General features: G+C 52.7%; 1 protein-coding gene across 1 annotated transcript in view; it reads right to left on the bottom strand.

Annotated features, from left to right (window-relative positions):
- Positions 1-13,025, bottom strand: part of KCNB1 (potassium voltage-gated channel subfamily B member 1) — a gene marked incomplete at both ends in the record, with an annotated part of 82,692 nt that extends 69,667 nt beyond the window's left edge. Inside the window, one exon of the mRNA XM_084247441.1 lies at positions 12,459-13,025. Coding sequence (XP_084103567.1) covers positions 12,459-13,025 — 567 coding nt within the window. The remainder of the gene's footprint in view (positions 1-12,458) is intronic.
- Between the last annotated feature and the right edge of the window lie 2,912 nt (positions 13,026-15,937).

Here is a 15,937-nt window from a genome sequence, read left to right as displayed (position 1 = left end):
CTGGACATGATAAGCAAATGAAATATCATCTCATCTCCATGTTCCTTTGCTTCTCACATGCCCCTGGCAGGGCAATCATGTCTTTTTGGAACAACTGGGTCTACAAGGATTCCAAGAAGCAGAGCTGGCCAAGGTCAAGGACCCCAAGGATCACAAAGTCCTTGGAAAGCCTTAGGAGGGGGCCTTATGTAGCAATTAGTGAAATATGATGGTCTATTTTTAGAAGCTGCTTGTGTCCGGGTCCATTACCTACGGATGTGAGTGATGGCGTGGAGCTGGCAAATGCAACATCGCTCTCTCAAAGACGGTGTCCACCTGCCAGGCCATGTGGGCAGTGCTGGTGGAGGCCAGCCTTGTTGCAGAGCAAAAGCGAGGCCATCAGGGGCAGGGTCCAATGTAACTGTTTCTCCTCATTGTGAAGGGAAAATAAGTGGTCACTTCTCCTTGGCCCAGGAAGTGTGGGGATGGTAGCAGGCACATAGAGACAAGGAAAGTGGCAGGAAATGGGGGTTAGACCTGGTAGACCCTTGAGATCCCCCTGATCAGTTGTCACACGATCGTGCAAGTTTGCCTATTGACTCACTCAACAAATGTTTGCTAGCGCTTCTCTGCAATAATAGCTAATGTGGACGGAACACATCACTGTGTGCCAGGCACTGCTCTGAGTGCTTCATGTAGGATTGCCACAATCTCCCTGGTAGCTGTGAGGCTCCCCGATTTGATGGATCAAGAACCTTGAGTTCAATGCGGTTAAGTCATTCCCTGAAGGGGACACAGCTCAAAAGTGTCTGAGCGGGGACGAACCCAAGAAGTTGGGCTTCGGAGCCTGTTCTCTTGAGCATTCCAGTCCCTGGGGGCCTGGCATCCACAGAACAATCCACAAGCTGACCTCGCAGTATTTCGAGAAAGGAGGCTATGAACATCAGCTCTCTGGAGCATAGAGGAGGGAGCTGTCAGTGCTGCCTGAAGGGGGTGTGGGTGGTGGAGGAAGGGAGAAACTGGGCCTGGAAGGGTGCAAGGAGAGAGGCTGCAGGCAGACTAGAGGAAGAAGGGGGTGCAAGGCAGAGGAATCAGCTTGGGCAAAGATATAGAGCAGGAGCAGGGAAGGAAGGGGAATTTGGGAAAAGCAGAAAGGTGGGTGGAGTGTGAGTGGAGTATAATGAGGAGGAAGAGAAGCAGGTGGAGAGGTTGGCTGGGTCTTGATGGTCAGGCTAAGGAAGTTGGGCTTCGCCCTGGGGCAGTGGGAACCATGGGAAGGTTTGGGGAAGGGGATGAGTAACAGGATTATATTGCACTTGAGAAAGATGACTGGGTCCCTGCAGGGAACAGAATGGAGGGAGGAGGTTGGAGGCAGGGAGGCCAGTGTGGAGGCTCAGAGACTCAGAGGACAGGTCAAAGTTCAACAATGAAAGATAAAGTCATCAATGTCCGACTGTGCTCCAGCCACACAGGCCACCTGGTTGCTCCTGGTCGGCCCCAGGGCTTTAGCATGTGCTATGTTCTCCACCAGGAATACTGCCCCCCTAGGCTGACATGCCTTCTTCTCTCCACTCCTGCAGGTCTCTGCTTAATTGGTTCATCCTGGTAGGGCCTTTTCTGACACTCTGGTAAAACCCTGAGCTCTCCCTCCCTTTCCCTGTTGACCTTTCTTCCCAGCCCCTGTCATCAACCCCAATATCACATACTTATTTGATCTTATCATTTCATTCATAAGTTCTTAAGTATGTATCTCCAAAAGTAAAGTTTTTAAACATAATCGCAACAGCATTATCACACCTAAAAAACAGCGTTAATTCCTTAAGAACACCAAATACTCAGTCACTGTTCAATTTCCTGTCTCATGATTTTTCTCTGACAGTTATTTTGCTCCAGTCAGTATCCCTATTTATTTTTTGAATGACCCACTCTCTCCACACTCCTGTCACATCAGTACCATGGGGGCTCATGTCTTTGTTTAGCTCCCAGGCCAATGCTCAGCACACAGTAGGTGCTCAATAAATCTCACCGAATGAATAAACATAACCAATCATAACAATAACAGTTGTGATTGACCTTGTGGGTATTATAGGCTTCTTGTTATTTACGATATTATCTCATCTAATCCTTACTTCCTCTTTAAGAGTTAGGGGCTATGATAGAGCCCATTTTACAGATGGGGGAACTGAGCCACCTCGTTCAAGGACTCATGGCTAGAAAGTGGCCAGTGTCCCATCACACAGACCAATAACTGTGGCTGCAGGTGGAGGCTGAGCCACATCCGGGAACGGCTCCACATCCCACATATATCCCCAATCCAGCCACTTTTCCTTGACTCCCCAGCCATCACCCTCTTCCAAGGCATTATCTCCTCTTGCCTGAAATACTGCAACATCCTTCTGACAGCCATTCATGCTCTATTTCGCTAATGCCCACTCTCCATGCAGCGTTTAGTGGGTGGAAGCCAGGGATGCTGCTAAAACAATGCCCAGGGCAGGCCGCACAACAAAGAATGATCCATCCTCAAATGTCAATAGTGTTGAGCTTGAGAGATCGACTCTGGTTGAAAAACCAGGAACATTTTGCATCCAGAGATTAAAACCCCGAGACATGGACAAGAGTCGGACTTCTAGAAATGTGTTAATAATAATCATGAAAGTCCCAAAGTTTGCAAACAAATTCCTTTTTTCATCAATTGGTATGTATTCTGTTATTTCTAGGATAACATCGTTCATTCATTCAACATTTGTTGAGCGCCCACACTTTGGCAGGCACTGTTCTAGGCACTGGGGACACAACAGTGAACAAAACTTGCCCTTTGAAGCTTGTATCCAAGCGGGGAAGAGAAAAAGTCATTGTGTAATTAATTGTTTGCTGTGAATGGCGGAGCAAAATTAAGCAAGACAGGAATAGGGAGTACTGGGGGAACGATTTTACATAGGATATCATTTGACATTTGAGCTGAGATCTGGGTGGTGAGTCTTGTCTCCGAGAAGATTGTGCTGGGCAGAAGGAATAGCATGTGCAAAGGCCCTGAGGTAGGAGAACACCTGGTGTGTCTGAAGAAAAGCAGAGCTACTCCTGTGGGTGGAATGGAGTGATGAAGTGGGAGAGTGGTAGGAAAGGATGCTGGAAGGGTGCGGGGGGAGGGTGAGGCGATGCCAGACATGGGCCCTGTAGGTGGGTGGGAGGTGAGAACTTTGGCTTGTTCTCTGAGACAGAACCATGGAGGATTTTGAGCAGGGATAGCGAGCTGTCCGACTTACAGAAGTTCCCTTGGCTTTGTGTGGAGGACAGACTGAGGACGGAGAGTGGAAGCAGCAGATGGGAAGATTCCTGGAATGGTTGAGCTGGGAGGGGGGGGGGCCTGGGTCAGGGAGGGGTGGGGAGAAGCGGTCACATCCTGAACATGTGTCACTCACCCTTGAGTTTCACTGTCTCACTGCCTTTCAAGCTTTCATGAGCGCAAGAGGATGTTGGGGTGAAGCTGGGTATGTCAGAAACTGCTTGCTATCCTGCCAACAATTACAGTAACAATTGTCCCCAGCACGGGGCACAGGCTCCATGCTTGTTAGGGTTCAGACCCCACCCACCCAGGGCCATCCTCAAGACTGGCTTCCTGCCTCCGCCCCCCACTATGAGTCAAAATCACCCACTCTTACTTCACAGAACTTACAAAGATGAACGCAACATGGGTGTAAGATTTAAACAAAAGAGCTAAAAGTACAAAACTCTTAGAAGAAAACAACAGGGGAAGCTTCGTGGCATTAGACTTGCACAGTGATTTCTTGCATATGACCACAAAAGCAGAAATAGACAAATTGGACTTCATCAAAATAAAAAAACGGCTGCAAAGTGAAAAGGCAACCTGTGGAATGGGAGTACTTACAAATTATTTATTTGATAAGGGATTAATATCCAGGATACATAAAGAGCTCATACCACAAGGAACCCAATTAGAAAATGGGCAAATTACTTGACCAGACATTTCTCCAAAAAAGACATACATGTGGCCAATCAAGAGAGGGAAAGGTACTCAACATCACTCATCATTAGAGAAACGCAAATGGGAGCCCCAACTAGCTACCACCTCACACCCACAATGAGGCTACAATCAACAACGAAAACCAGACAATAGCAAGAGCGGGCGAGGATGCGCGGAACTCTGATCCCGCGTGCCGGGTGGGAATGCAGTCACCGCAAAACTGCGGAGGTGGCTCAAAGACCTGAAAAATAGAATTGTCTCTTGTCCAGCAATCCTGCTATTGGCCATAGACCCCAAAGCTTTTAAAGCAAGATCTGGAAGAGCTATTTGTACACCCGTGTTCATAGCAGCGTTGTGCACAGCAGCCAAAAGGTAGAAGCCATCCAAGCCTCACAGACAAATGAATGGAAAATCCAGAAGTGGAGCATAGGTGCATATGGCGGCGTATTATTCAGCCTTAAAAAGGAAGGAAATTCTGTCACCTGATACAAAACAAAGGAAACTGGAGGACATTGTATTAAGTGAAGTAAGACAGACAAAAGGACAGAGACTGAAGGATTCCACTTGCCTGAAGTCCCTAGAACAGTCAAACCCACTTAAAATTCTGTTTTGCAGGATAAAATTGTCGTGGAGATTGATTGCACACTGATGTGAGTATACGTAGCACCCATGTGAATATACTGATGTAAATTAGGTAGACTGAATGGTACACTGAAAAGTAGTTAAAATGGTGAATTTTATGTCATGTAGTATTTTAGCACAAATGAAAGACGCCATCCCCCAGGGGCTCTGTTTTGGAAGTGAGGTTCCGTCATGCATGTTTTTCAAAGGTCAGAAGATCGGTAAGAGCAGCTGGGGTTGAGCACTGCTGCCCTATTTGATTCTCACTTCCTGTCTCTTGGAGGTGAGGAGCCTCCTGCAGCTCGCCAGCCAGGAAGCGGGGGTGGTGGGGCCAATCTCAGGCCTGCATCAAGGAATATGCCAGGCATTACGTCTTATTTGTTATTTATGTCACCAGGGGAAATGTTTCAGGAGAATTGGTGCTCAGGATATTAACAAGGCTGGCTCCCTGGCTGCTTCCACTCCCGTGCCCGGGGGCTGGCTGCACAGCTCCCTCCCCAGAGCACCTGGGCAGGCCACTTCTAACAGAGGTGCCAGAAATCAAGCCTCTCCCACCTCAGGGAGATGGCAGGGCCTCATCGACTAAATGATCTGTTAAAATAACACTCAGGTAATTGCAGCCTTTGGAGACAAGTTTCCATGGATCTGGAGCCAGGACCAAGTCAGGTGGGAGACAGGAACACAGGAACACGGGTCTCACCTCCCAGCTTTTCAGGTTCCCCAACAAGAAAAGGGGAAGCTGGGATGGTGTCCAGGAATCATGCTCCCTTCCCCAGGGTCATTGGCACCGCAGAGGCCAATGTCAGGGAGCCTCTGCCGGCTGTGTGACTGGGGGCCAGTTACTTCACCTCTCTGGGCCTCGTTTCCAGGGCTGTCAGATGGGGATAATCCTGCACGGTGACTGTGGGAATGAATGGACCAGGCCACTGTGCCAGGCGCCCGCACAGTGAACACCAGACAGCCAGGGGTGCTGCCACTGTTGCTATTTTCCCAGGAGCTGGAGCTGTGGCTGCCTGAGTCCAGTCAGACCTAGAATATCTTTTAAGACGATCCCCGTAGGATCTTTGTTGTAAGATGCCTCTTAGCCCGTAATTCAATATCGAGACACTGATTAAATGAGGTTTCCCACAGATCTTTGCGATCCAGAACCAGATTCTGAACAAGGATCAGAGTACAGGCGGATTAGGTGTGAAATGAATGATCCCAGAAAATACTGATCAGGAGGAGGGGAGGGACACTAGCTCCGGTCCTGGGTCCTGGCTGGACTTCCCTGTGCAGCTGCAGCCTCTGTGCGGCTGCAAAGAGCTATATGGTTTGGCAGCAGGGGCTGGGCTGGTGGAGCTGAAATACTAAGGGCTGAGAAGGTCCCCATGGCAGGGACTCTCTTGTGCTTCAGGGTTGGTCTGGCCCTGCCCCACTGGCCTGATGAGCAAGTTCCTTAAGCTCACCTCATAATTAGCATGTTTCTTTTTATATGAATAATAGCTTTGAAGAGGAGCTTATTTATCTGGCAGGATTGTCAGGAGGATTAAAGGAGGCAAAGACAATTAAAAACAAAAACAAAACCCCATAACGGTTATTGAGGGCTTTCTCTGCGCCAGAACTACTCCAAGTGCTCTGTGTGAATTAACTCACTTAATTCCATAGTGATTCAGTGAGGCAGGCGCTGCTACTGGCCCATTTTATGAAAGAAGGCACCGCGATGTAGAGACAGGCACAGAGTGGTGCAGTGGCTTCTTCTCAAATCACGTGGTTAATGGGGAGAACCAGTGTTTGAACTTGGGGATCTAGCTCTCAAATCATCTGACCGCTATCACATTCAGGAAGTACACAGAGTGCTGGGTATGGAGTTGGTGCTTAATGCATGCTCAGTCTCTTCCAGTTAATTAAACTTTGGCCAAACCGCTCATTTGGCCGGCACTTTTGCATTGTAAGCACATTTCACATTCTCCAGCCTCTTGTAACCTTTCAGAACCCCTGAGCGACTAGCTGCCAAAGTCCCATCCTGGCCAAGCATCTTGGAACAATGGAAGATCCCCAACCCTTGATGAGGGCAAGAGAGGGACCGAAAGACCTAGAAAAGGTCCCTGATCTTTCCCCAACTGTCATGTGGCCCAGGAGTTTGCTGCAGCAGCGCTATGCTTTCCTTTATCAAAGCAGGATACAGGATCGGGAAGCAGGGCTTCAACACTTAACATGCACTGGCACACTGATTCATAGGGGCAACCCATGGAGGTGGGCTGCGGTGTCATCCTCATTGACAGATTAGGAAAGAGAAGTTATAGGTGGTAAAATCATTTGCCCAGAGTCTAGAGCTGGGAAATGATAGGGCTGGGACTCAAACTAGGTCTGTGTGAGCCACCGCAGGATTCTGGATCTTTGGCATTTCATCTCCCAGGAATAGGTACAAGCACCCAGGATCATAGACCGGGGACCAGCAAAGTTTCTCCAGAAGACTCAGAGCACAGAAGGGGCCCCATGTGTTTTGAGCTGGTTTCCCTTGATTTTCTCAATGTAATACATGAATCCCCCTGACTCAGGGCAAGGAAGCGGAAGCATTGTCACATCAGAAGCATGAAATCCCAAAGGGAGAAATGCAGTCACCCTGCACTCAGCAACACTGTAGAAGACATCACCAGCCAGGGGAGTAATAAATTCAGCAATAACACCAAGAATGGCCATTGTCATGACCAGTGACCATGTGCTGAGCTCTTTATGCAGATGTGTGATAACCCCATTTTCTAGATGGGGAAACTGAGACTCAGAAAAGGAACTCACCCAAGGTCATATTCCTGGTGGGCCAAGATGGACTTGAGAAATGAACCGTATCTGTCGGACTCCAAAGGACACGCTTTCATATTATAACAGCAATAACAATAATAACGATTCATATTTACAAAATACTTTCCATTGGAAATGACATCGCCTTCTGAAATCTCACTGAATCATCAACACGGTGCCAAGAGGCTGGCTCTTATCACTCAGCAGACAAGTTCCCTGGAGCTCAGGGAGCTTGAACCATCTGCCTAGGATCGAGGATGAAGAAACTCAGGTTTGGGGTCCAGACCAACCTAGACTCAAACCCTGACTCTGCCATTTTCATCCGTTGACAAATATTTACTGCGCACTTAGCTGTGTGAGCTTAGGCAAGTGCCTTCACTGCTCGGAACCTCCATTTCCTCTCCATGGAAAAGTCTTAAGACCACTCATAAAACCCACGCCCTCCCTGTCTGAAAATGCCAGCCACCCGCCTTCCAGGGCTTCCTTGCAGCTAGTGCAGGAGGACAGGACCTGCTCCAGGATTTAAGAAAAGTCTGTTCAGGGTTCCTGGGAAAGTGGGAGAGAGTGGGGTGTAGGAGGAAATGCCCCTTTCCACCGGCTGGACACCACGTGTCTACATTAGAAGACTGGAACTGTGGCGCCATCGTGTAATAGGAGGCGTCCAGCCTGAACCCCAGCCACCTGCAGGAGCTGGAGGAGGAGAAAGAAGAAAACAGCCTGGAATCTTGGAGGTAGCCTTGAGCCATTAACAGAAACCTTGGAAAGTCCTGTTAAGTTGAAACTGAGGAAAACGGTCAGACCGTAAGAGCACAAAGGAGAGCAAAAAGAGGATCTAAACTCTCTGAGACGCGCTCTCACGGGGACAGCAGGGCCCATAGGCGTATGGGCTAAGGCTGAGCTGAGCGCCAAGGCCAGCTGGGAGCCGGAAGACACAAATATAGAGGAGGGGGCTGCCTAGAGGCGAGGGGCCCCCAGCAGAAATCCAAAACTGCAGTTAACTGAAGAAAAACCTCTTCATCCTTCATGTATGAAGTGTCCTGGGATGAGCCAAGAACTTCAGCCAAGGCTGCATTTCTTTGCCCTTTGCCTGCTTCTCAGCCCATAAAATTTAACTCCTTTGTTCTCAGCCAGCCCTGGTTGGAAAAAAACCTCGATGCCCTCATTCCTTTTCTTAATGGGGGAGGCAGGTTTGCATTTCCCTCCTGCCTCCTTGTCCACAGACGGACGATGAAGCGGACTTCTTTTCTCGAAAGACATGACGTCATTCTCTGATCTAGCGACCCCATGGCTTGGTAACAATGTGAGACAATGCATCTTCCTCCTTAGAGAAGCAATTGCATGTTTTCTATTCTGTTACTTGCAGCCCAAACTAGCAAATACCTGTTGAGATAGCTGAAGGAATTGCAATGAGATGGTGGATACCAAGTACTGCTAACCCATGCCTGGCACCACAAACAGCAGCTACTTTGGACATTAGGAAATTATCACAGGGTTTTATCCCTGAGACTGTTTCAGGGAACACACAAATTCTGGCCTGGCACATCAGTTCCCTCTCTTTCCTACCAAGATCAATCTGCACAGTCTTCAGAGAAAGCAGAAGCCCAGTGGTAGCCCAGCACCCCCACCCTTGTCACTCAGGCGGGGCTGACCCAGGCTTCCAAACAAGAATCTATCACGCTGCCTTTTGCCTAATGGATTTTGATTTCCACTCCCCTGGCAGTGAAGGCAAGGGCCTGCGCTTTGGTTTGTCTCTGAGTTGCCATCAATTATTAACAGCGGCAGCTCAGTCTCCCATACCGCAAAAGAAGTGTCTGCTGCAAGCCAGCCCACCAGCCACAGAGAAAGGACTCTGTCCTTAATTTTTTTTAATAATAAGCCCTATCTACTAGAAGCTATATGGCTAGGATTTCATGATCCTGCAAGATGGACTTTTTAATCTCAATTTTACAGGTGGACGGCCAGAGCCTGGAGAGGTGAAGAACTTGCTAGGATCAGAGGTGCGGAGGTAGTGGTGCCAGGCCGAAGCTGGGTCTCTTAAAACATAAGCAATATGGCCATTTCTGTATCTCACAACCACCCAGAAATGATCCTCTATTTGACTCTCTCACTGTGTGACCTCTAAGAAATTTCCACAGGCAAGGCTGGTCTGACTTGACATTTAAGTTGGGGGGGGGGGATTCGAGCAGGGTGGGCGAAGTGCAGGTGACAGAAAGGGAGAGAGGACAGGAACTGGGTCGCAGGTGGGCAGCGAGAAAGGAGTGGCAGATCTTTGAACCCTGAAACACCAGCTGACTGATCCATCCTTCACTCCACATCATTATTTGGAGCATCTCCGCACCAGGCATGGTGCTGGGAATAGAGCAGTGCATGCAGCTCCGACACTCACTCTTGTGGGGGAGAAGCAGAGAAACACAAGGAGGCAAATAGAATCTCAGATGGTTCGTAAGCTTATTCGGGAAAGATGCTGCACGATGCATTAGAGAGGATGGAGAAGGAGGCTGCTTTAGACAGAGGTCAGGAAAGATCTCTCTGAGGAGGAGAAATGTAGGAAGGAACCTGCTCGAATGAGGAATGAGGCTAAATGGCTAGTCCTGGGGCAATCTGGGGAAGAGCATTCCAGGCAGTCGGAAGAGCAAGTGCAAAGGTCCTGAGGCAGGATAAAACCTGAACTGTTCAGGGAACAGCAAGGAGACCAGTAGGTGTCCTGAGTGAACCAGAGGAAAGCAGATGTGCTCAAAGAGGTCATGGGGGCTGGGTTCAGCAGGAACTGATATAACACGGTGAAGGGTTTGAATTTTATTCTGAGTGTGATGAGAAACCTCTGGAGGATTTTAAGTAGATGAATAATGGGATCCAATTTACATTTTGAAAAGCTCACTCTGGCTGCTATGTGGGCAATGGATTGCAGGGGGCAAAAGCGGAATGGAAGCAGGGAGACTGGGAGGAAGCTGTGCCACTTATCATTGTAGAAAGAACTGGGTCTTCAAAATCACATGTGGGTTTGAATTTCTGGATGTGCCTGTTTGCCTGCTGTGTGACCTTAGACAATTTACTTAACTTCTCTGAGCTTCCCTATTTGTGATAGGTGGGATAATAACAGAGTTGGGGTAATTCTGTTACATCCACACACAGTAAGCGTTTGATCGAAGGCAGTCAGGATTTCACACTGAGGGCCAGTGAGCCTGCCTGCCTCCCTGTTCCAGCTCTGGCTGCAGAATATCCTCGACCATCCATCTGCCAGGAATGTGAGCCGGCAGCTGGAGCTTGGGATCATGAAGAGGTCATGAAACTCGTCCCTGGAAACAGATTAACCCAAGAGATGAAGCTGTTTATTCCCAAATAATGCCTTTTGCAAGCCTGAGTTCCCTCGCCCTGCTGCCAGACAAAGCCCTTTGCCAGCTTCTTCTCTTGCAGGGGGACCTCCCTTTCCCTGCCCCTCACTCTCAAGTCTTAGAGACAGGACAGGGAAGAGGGAAAAGCATGTTTGGCCATAACGGGAGGTATGCATGGGAGGAACCTGTGTCAGGCCTGGAAATAGCAAAATAAGTCTGTTGATCCTCTAAGCCGGTTAAGGGTAAGTGACTCTGAGTTAAGAGGGAGGCTTTTTAGACACAAAACCTGGGACAGGATTATGGCCAGAGGTAGCACACAGCCTCGGAAGAGGAAAACAGGCTTAGGAATCTCTTCATCCTCTTTAGGGTTGACAGGGAAGAGAGAAAACACTTGGACCTCCCTCCATGCTCCTACTAGCCACCTGCTCCTGCATCTGCTCTCAGGGGCCTCTCCTTGGGCAGCCAGATCTGGGGAAAGGACCCCCACAAAGTCTCCTTCAGACCCAGCCCTTCAGGGGGGCCTTGAGCGAGGCCTTGAGCCTTTCAGGGGGGCCTTGAGCTGATACATCAGGACCTGTTTGTGGGCTTCTTCACACCCCTACTTTGACCACGAACACATTTACATGTCCCCCCACCTCCTCCCTGCCTGCTTTAGGCCAAGTGACTGTCAGAGAGGGAGTTATCTTTCCCAGCATGGTCTTCCTGGATTTGGAACACCTCTCTCTCTGGCTCGCCCTGGGCCCACACGATCTTTGTTTATAGTGCTGAGTAGTTGTCCTTTACTCTACGCCTGGCTTGCTGGGCTGTGAAGACAGGCCCCCATCTCTCTGAGGCATCCCTGAATCCCAGCCTGTCACAGAGAATTTGCTCATCAACCTGGGACCTCCTGCCTGGCCTGCCCCAGCCCCACCCCTGCCCCAGCCCAGGCCTTCCCAGCCCCTTGCAGCTTGTGTCTTTGCCCATCAGAGCACAGACCTCCCTGGCCTGTGAACCTGTCCTGCCTCCTTCTCCTGCTTCCCTTCTCACGTTGTCTCGTTTTTTCTCTCCTATTTTGAAATTCGCATCCTCTTCTCAGCCAAAGCATTTTTATAAGCTGCACCAAACCATTCTTGGAAGAAACTCACCACATAAATACAGAAAGAACAAACCAGGGGGGACCCTACGCCCACTGGCATCCACAGCCTGCTGCCGGGGACAGGCGAGCACACTCCCCCCGCCCCCCAAGTCCCTTTATATACTTATGTTATGTTAAATACTTATGTTAAAGCTGCCTGCAGTACCTCAGTGTCCTCCAGGCATGTCTGTAAGCTGTTTTCATCCCTTCCTCGGGGCAAAGTGAGGGTATAAATATAGGGATAAGCATTAAAATCCCAGGGTGACGCACCTCCAGCCCAGGCAGGGACTCCACAAGGAAGCCTCATGTAGAACAGACCAAACTCAACCCTGCTCCAGCTCTGCAAGACTTCGAGTCCCTACTCGCTCTTTCCTATTGTCCAGTGTCCATGCTCTTCCGGTGGGTTTGGGTTTTTTTTTAAGTTTGTGTGGATTCTTTTCTTTGGGGCCACAAAGTGTTGGATAATAAAAGCACGGGATGATCACTGCCACCTAGGGAAAGTCTGGAGTTGGTTCTCACCTCCCAGGACTGGTCATAGCTACTCCCCCTTCCTGGTCTTCATCTTTGGGAACTAAGTGAGTCCCCCAGCCATGGGGCGCACAATCTGGGCACGCAGACAGTGCCCCCAGCCCCCAGATTCCAGACTCACCTTGGCAGCCACAGAGGAGTTGGGCTTCTCCAGCAGGTCCCAGAGCTTCTTCCTCTTCTCGGCGCAGCAGGTGTTATCGAACTCCTCGCCCTCGCGCTCGCGGAGGGTCTCGGCCTCACGCTTGAGCTCCTCGTTCATCTGCTCCTTCTTCTGGTGGTAGCGGGCCTGGCAGCAGGACTCCAGGTAGATCTCGTCGATGCCCCAGTAGTCGAGCTCCTGGCTGAAGCTGAGCGCACACATCTCCTCCATCATGTGCAGCCGCCCGGTGCGGTAGAAGTTGAGGATGGAGGTGAAGGCCCCGGGATGGCGGTCAAAGAAATACTCGTTGTCGTCGAGGCTGTAGTCGTCGCACACCTCGAGCAGCGAGTCGTGAGTGTTGCAGTCGCGGAGCTTGCCCAGCCGCGTGCGCGGCAGGCGGTCCAGGGTGCGCCACAGGACCTCGTGCGCCAGCCCCCCGACGTTGAGGCGCACGCGCCTGGAGCACGCCTTGCTGCGCACGATCTCCATGGGCTCGGGCGGCAGCGAGCTGGTGGAGCGGGAGCCATGCTTCGTCATGCCCGCCGGCATCGCTGGTCCGGCCGCCCCCGCCCCCCCCGCCCCCCCAGGCCGCTGTCACTGGACGGCGAGGCTGGCCGCCGCGGGGGAGGGGGGCAGGGAGCGCTGTGGGCAGCTGGGGGTGCAGGGGCCCGCGCGGGCGCTCCTCACGGCCGTTTTCTCACCTCCATCCCGAGGGCTGCGAGGCAGAAAGCAGACGCAGGTCAGCAAGCGGGGACCTGGGGGGCGCCCCGCCCCACCTCGCTGGGGCCCCAGCTGGCCCTGACCTTCCCCAGCTTAAGCGGCTCAGGTGGGGCCGAGAGGCCGGGCGCTGTCCTCTCCGCTGGTGCTGAAGTCCTGCCCGCCCCGCGGATGGGAGGAGGGGCCGCCCCTGGGGAGCAGTGAGGGCCCCCAAGGGGCGCCCGGGGGCCCCGGGAGGCCCCACCCCGGCCTTCCAGGGCCAGGCCCGACCCTGCCGCTCGGGGCGCTGTCCGCCCCCCTCGAGTGCTGAAACTCGCTTCTCTCTGGGTCTCCCCACCAAGTCCAGGACCAGGCCCCGCAATAGCCAAAGAGGGGTGCTCCCTGGAAAACTTTTTTTTTTTCTAAAAAAGACTTCTCATCTGTTCCTCCTCTCACTCCAAGAGAATTAGGATTTGAGGGCGGGGGGTGGGTGGGTGGCAGTGATGTCCCAAGATTTGCGGGAAATCTTGGGGGGTTCTGTGCCAACCTGTCGGGGGTCACCACAGATGGGGGGGTCACGACAGCCTCGCTGTCCTGGAGCGACCCCTCTCCCCTGGCTGCGGGTGCATCCCCGGAGGTGCTTCCGCGAGGAGGTGCGCTCAGAGGACGCCAGGCCACGCTCCGCGCGGGGTCCCGCCCTCCCTCTGCACCTGCCACCCCAGAGCAGGGGGGCGCGCAGGGTCGCGAGGGTCCACCAGCTTTAGCCTCCCCTCGTTTGTTCCCCGCCCCTTCTCCTCCTCCTCCTCGCCTCCCTCCCCCCTCCTCTTCCTCCCCCCGCCCCCCCTCTTCGCCGCTCTCCTGCGATGGCTTTTTATAACTCTGGGTTCTGCGCCTTTCCCGGGGCTCGGAAGGGAAGGGGTGGGGGAGGTGGGAGGCGGGGAAACGAGCTGAATTTTCTGGCCTTTTCAAAATGTGCCCTCCTCCGCCGCGCACTGGTGATTTCCGGGGCTCCCCTAAGCCCCCCTGCTTGCGAGGCTCACGCCCTCTCCCCTCGCTCGGGATCAGGGAGCGCGCGCGCCCCAGGCCCCAGCCCTCACCCCACCTCCCCGCCCCCCGCCCGGGGCTGGAGCGGCGGAGCCCACAGGCCGAGGCGCGGCCGGCGAGCCTCTCGCCCGTGTCCCCCTGCGGCCCCCCTCGCCGACCGCGCGCCCCAACACTCACCCCCAGGACGGCCGCCTCCCGGGGCCGGGGACCGCGCATCGCCGCGGCTGCCCGGGCGCCCCCGCCCGCGGGCAGCGGCGTCCCCGGGGCCGGGCTGGGCCCGGCCTAGCCGGGCGGGCAGGCGACGCGCGGGGGCTGCAGGCACCGCGGGGCTGGGGTGAGCTTCGATGTTGGGGGAACGGGCGGCCGCTGGAGGCGCGGGCGGCAGGACCGCGGTCGGGCGGCGCCTCCTGCTCCACCTCCTCCGGCTCCGGCTCCGGCTCCGGCTCCGGCTCGCGCTCCCGCGGCGGCGGCTGCTTGGGCGAGATCAACAAGTCGGGGCTGAGCTTCGGCTCCGCGCTCGCTGCGATTCTGTCCCGCACTTCGGGGCGCCGGGAGCTGGGCACCGAGGCGGGACGGCGCCACCTGCGGGCCGCGAGCGCGCGCGGCTTAACTCCTGCGTGCCCGGCCCGGCCTGCTGGCGAGGCCCGCTGGGAGTTGGGGCGAAGGGGGAGCACCTGGCGCTTGGCCCTGCTCCCCCGGCTACGTCCACGGCCTGTCTGGCAATCCCCACCTTCTTCGGTTGTGTCCACACGTGGGTTGAGTGCCAGCACGCGGGCGTCTGAGATACGGCCATTAACCAAATCGACGCAAACTTTGGGGCCCTGGTGGAGCTGGTTGGAGACAGACCATAAACATGAAAGTCAAAGAATATGTCGGCGATAAGCGCTGGGGGATGATGAAGCAGAGGAGAGCCGAGGAGGCAGGCGTGGGAGTGGGAGCAGATTGCAATTTTAAATACCTCTTGATTTCCTGAGCTTCCGTAGTAGATTCAAAAATCAAATTCTGGAATGGAATGCCAGATTCGAGTGGGAAAAGGTGGACAGTGAATACCTCAGCAAAGACATGCGATTTGGCAATGGGGATCATTGATGGAAAGAAAAATAAGGCGAGGTGAGGAGAGAGAGTGAGGGGCGAGCTGGTTGATGTAGCCTGATGATTCATTCATTCAAGCTGGACAGCTGGTGATGGGGAACTCCCTGTGTGCCAGACCCTGCGCCAGGCGCAGAAGGGCCATCCTCCGTGGAGTAGCCTGTCCAGTGGGGGAGACAGAACCAATCAAATAATCTCCAGAAATGAATACAGAACAGAAGAATTTACTGAGAAAACAACCCCCCCCCCCGGGATGCATAGTTGGACCCCATGTTTACTCCTTCATTTCTTCATATATATATATTTACTGCAGGATAAGTAAATTGGTGCTGGTGAGTCGCCTGTTCTGGAGGAGAAATACTGTGAAGAGGCCACGGGGTCCCAAGGTAAGGATCTTCTCCTCTCTGGTCCTTTTCTTCATTTCATTAAATCAAAGGATTCATTTCTACAGAGTGGCACATAATCTGCATTTTCAATCTGTTCACTTCTCGTCACCTCCATCATAATCCTTGTCCAAGTTGTCGTCACCGCAGGTAGAAGCCAAAGGTTCTCTCCCAATGCACAGGACAGACCCCCACAACAAACTATTCTCCAGCCCAGATTGCAAATAGAGTCAAGGTTGAGAAATTCTA

This window comes from Talpa europaea, assembly GCF_964194135.1.
Source record: "Talpa europaea genome assembly, chromosome: 11".
Taxonomy (NCBI): Eukaryota; Metazoa; Chordata; class Mammalia; order Eulipotyphla; family Talpidae; genus Talpa; species Talpa europaea.
The sequence above is the reverse complement of the archived record's forward strand: the minus strand, read 5'-3'. Positions and strand labels throughout refer to the sequence as shown.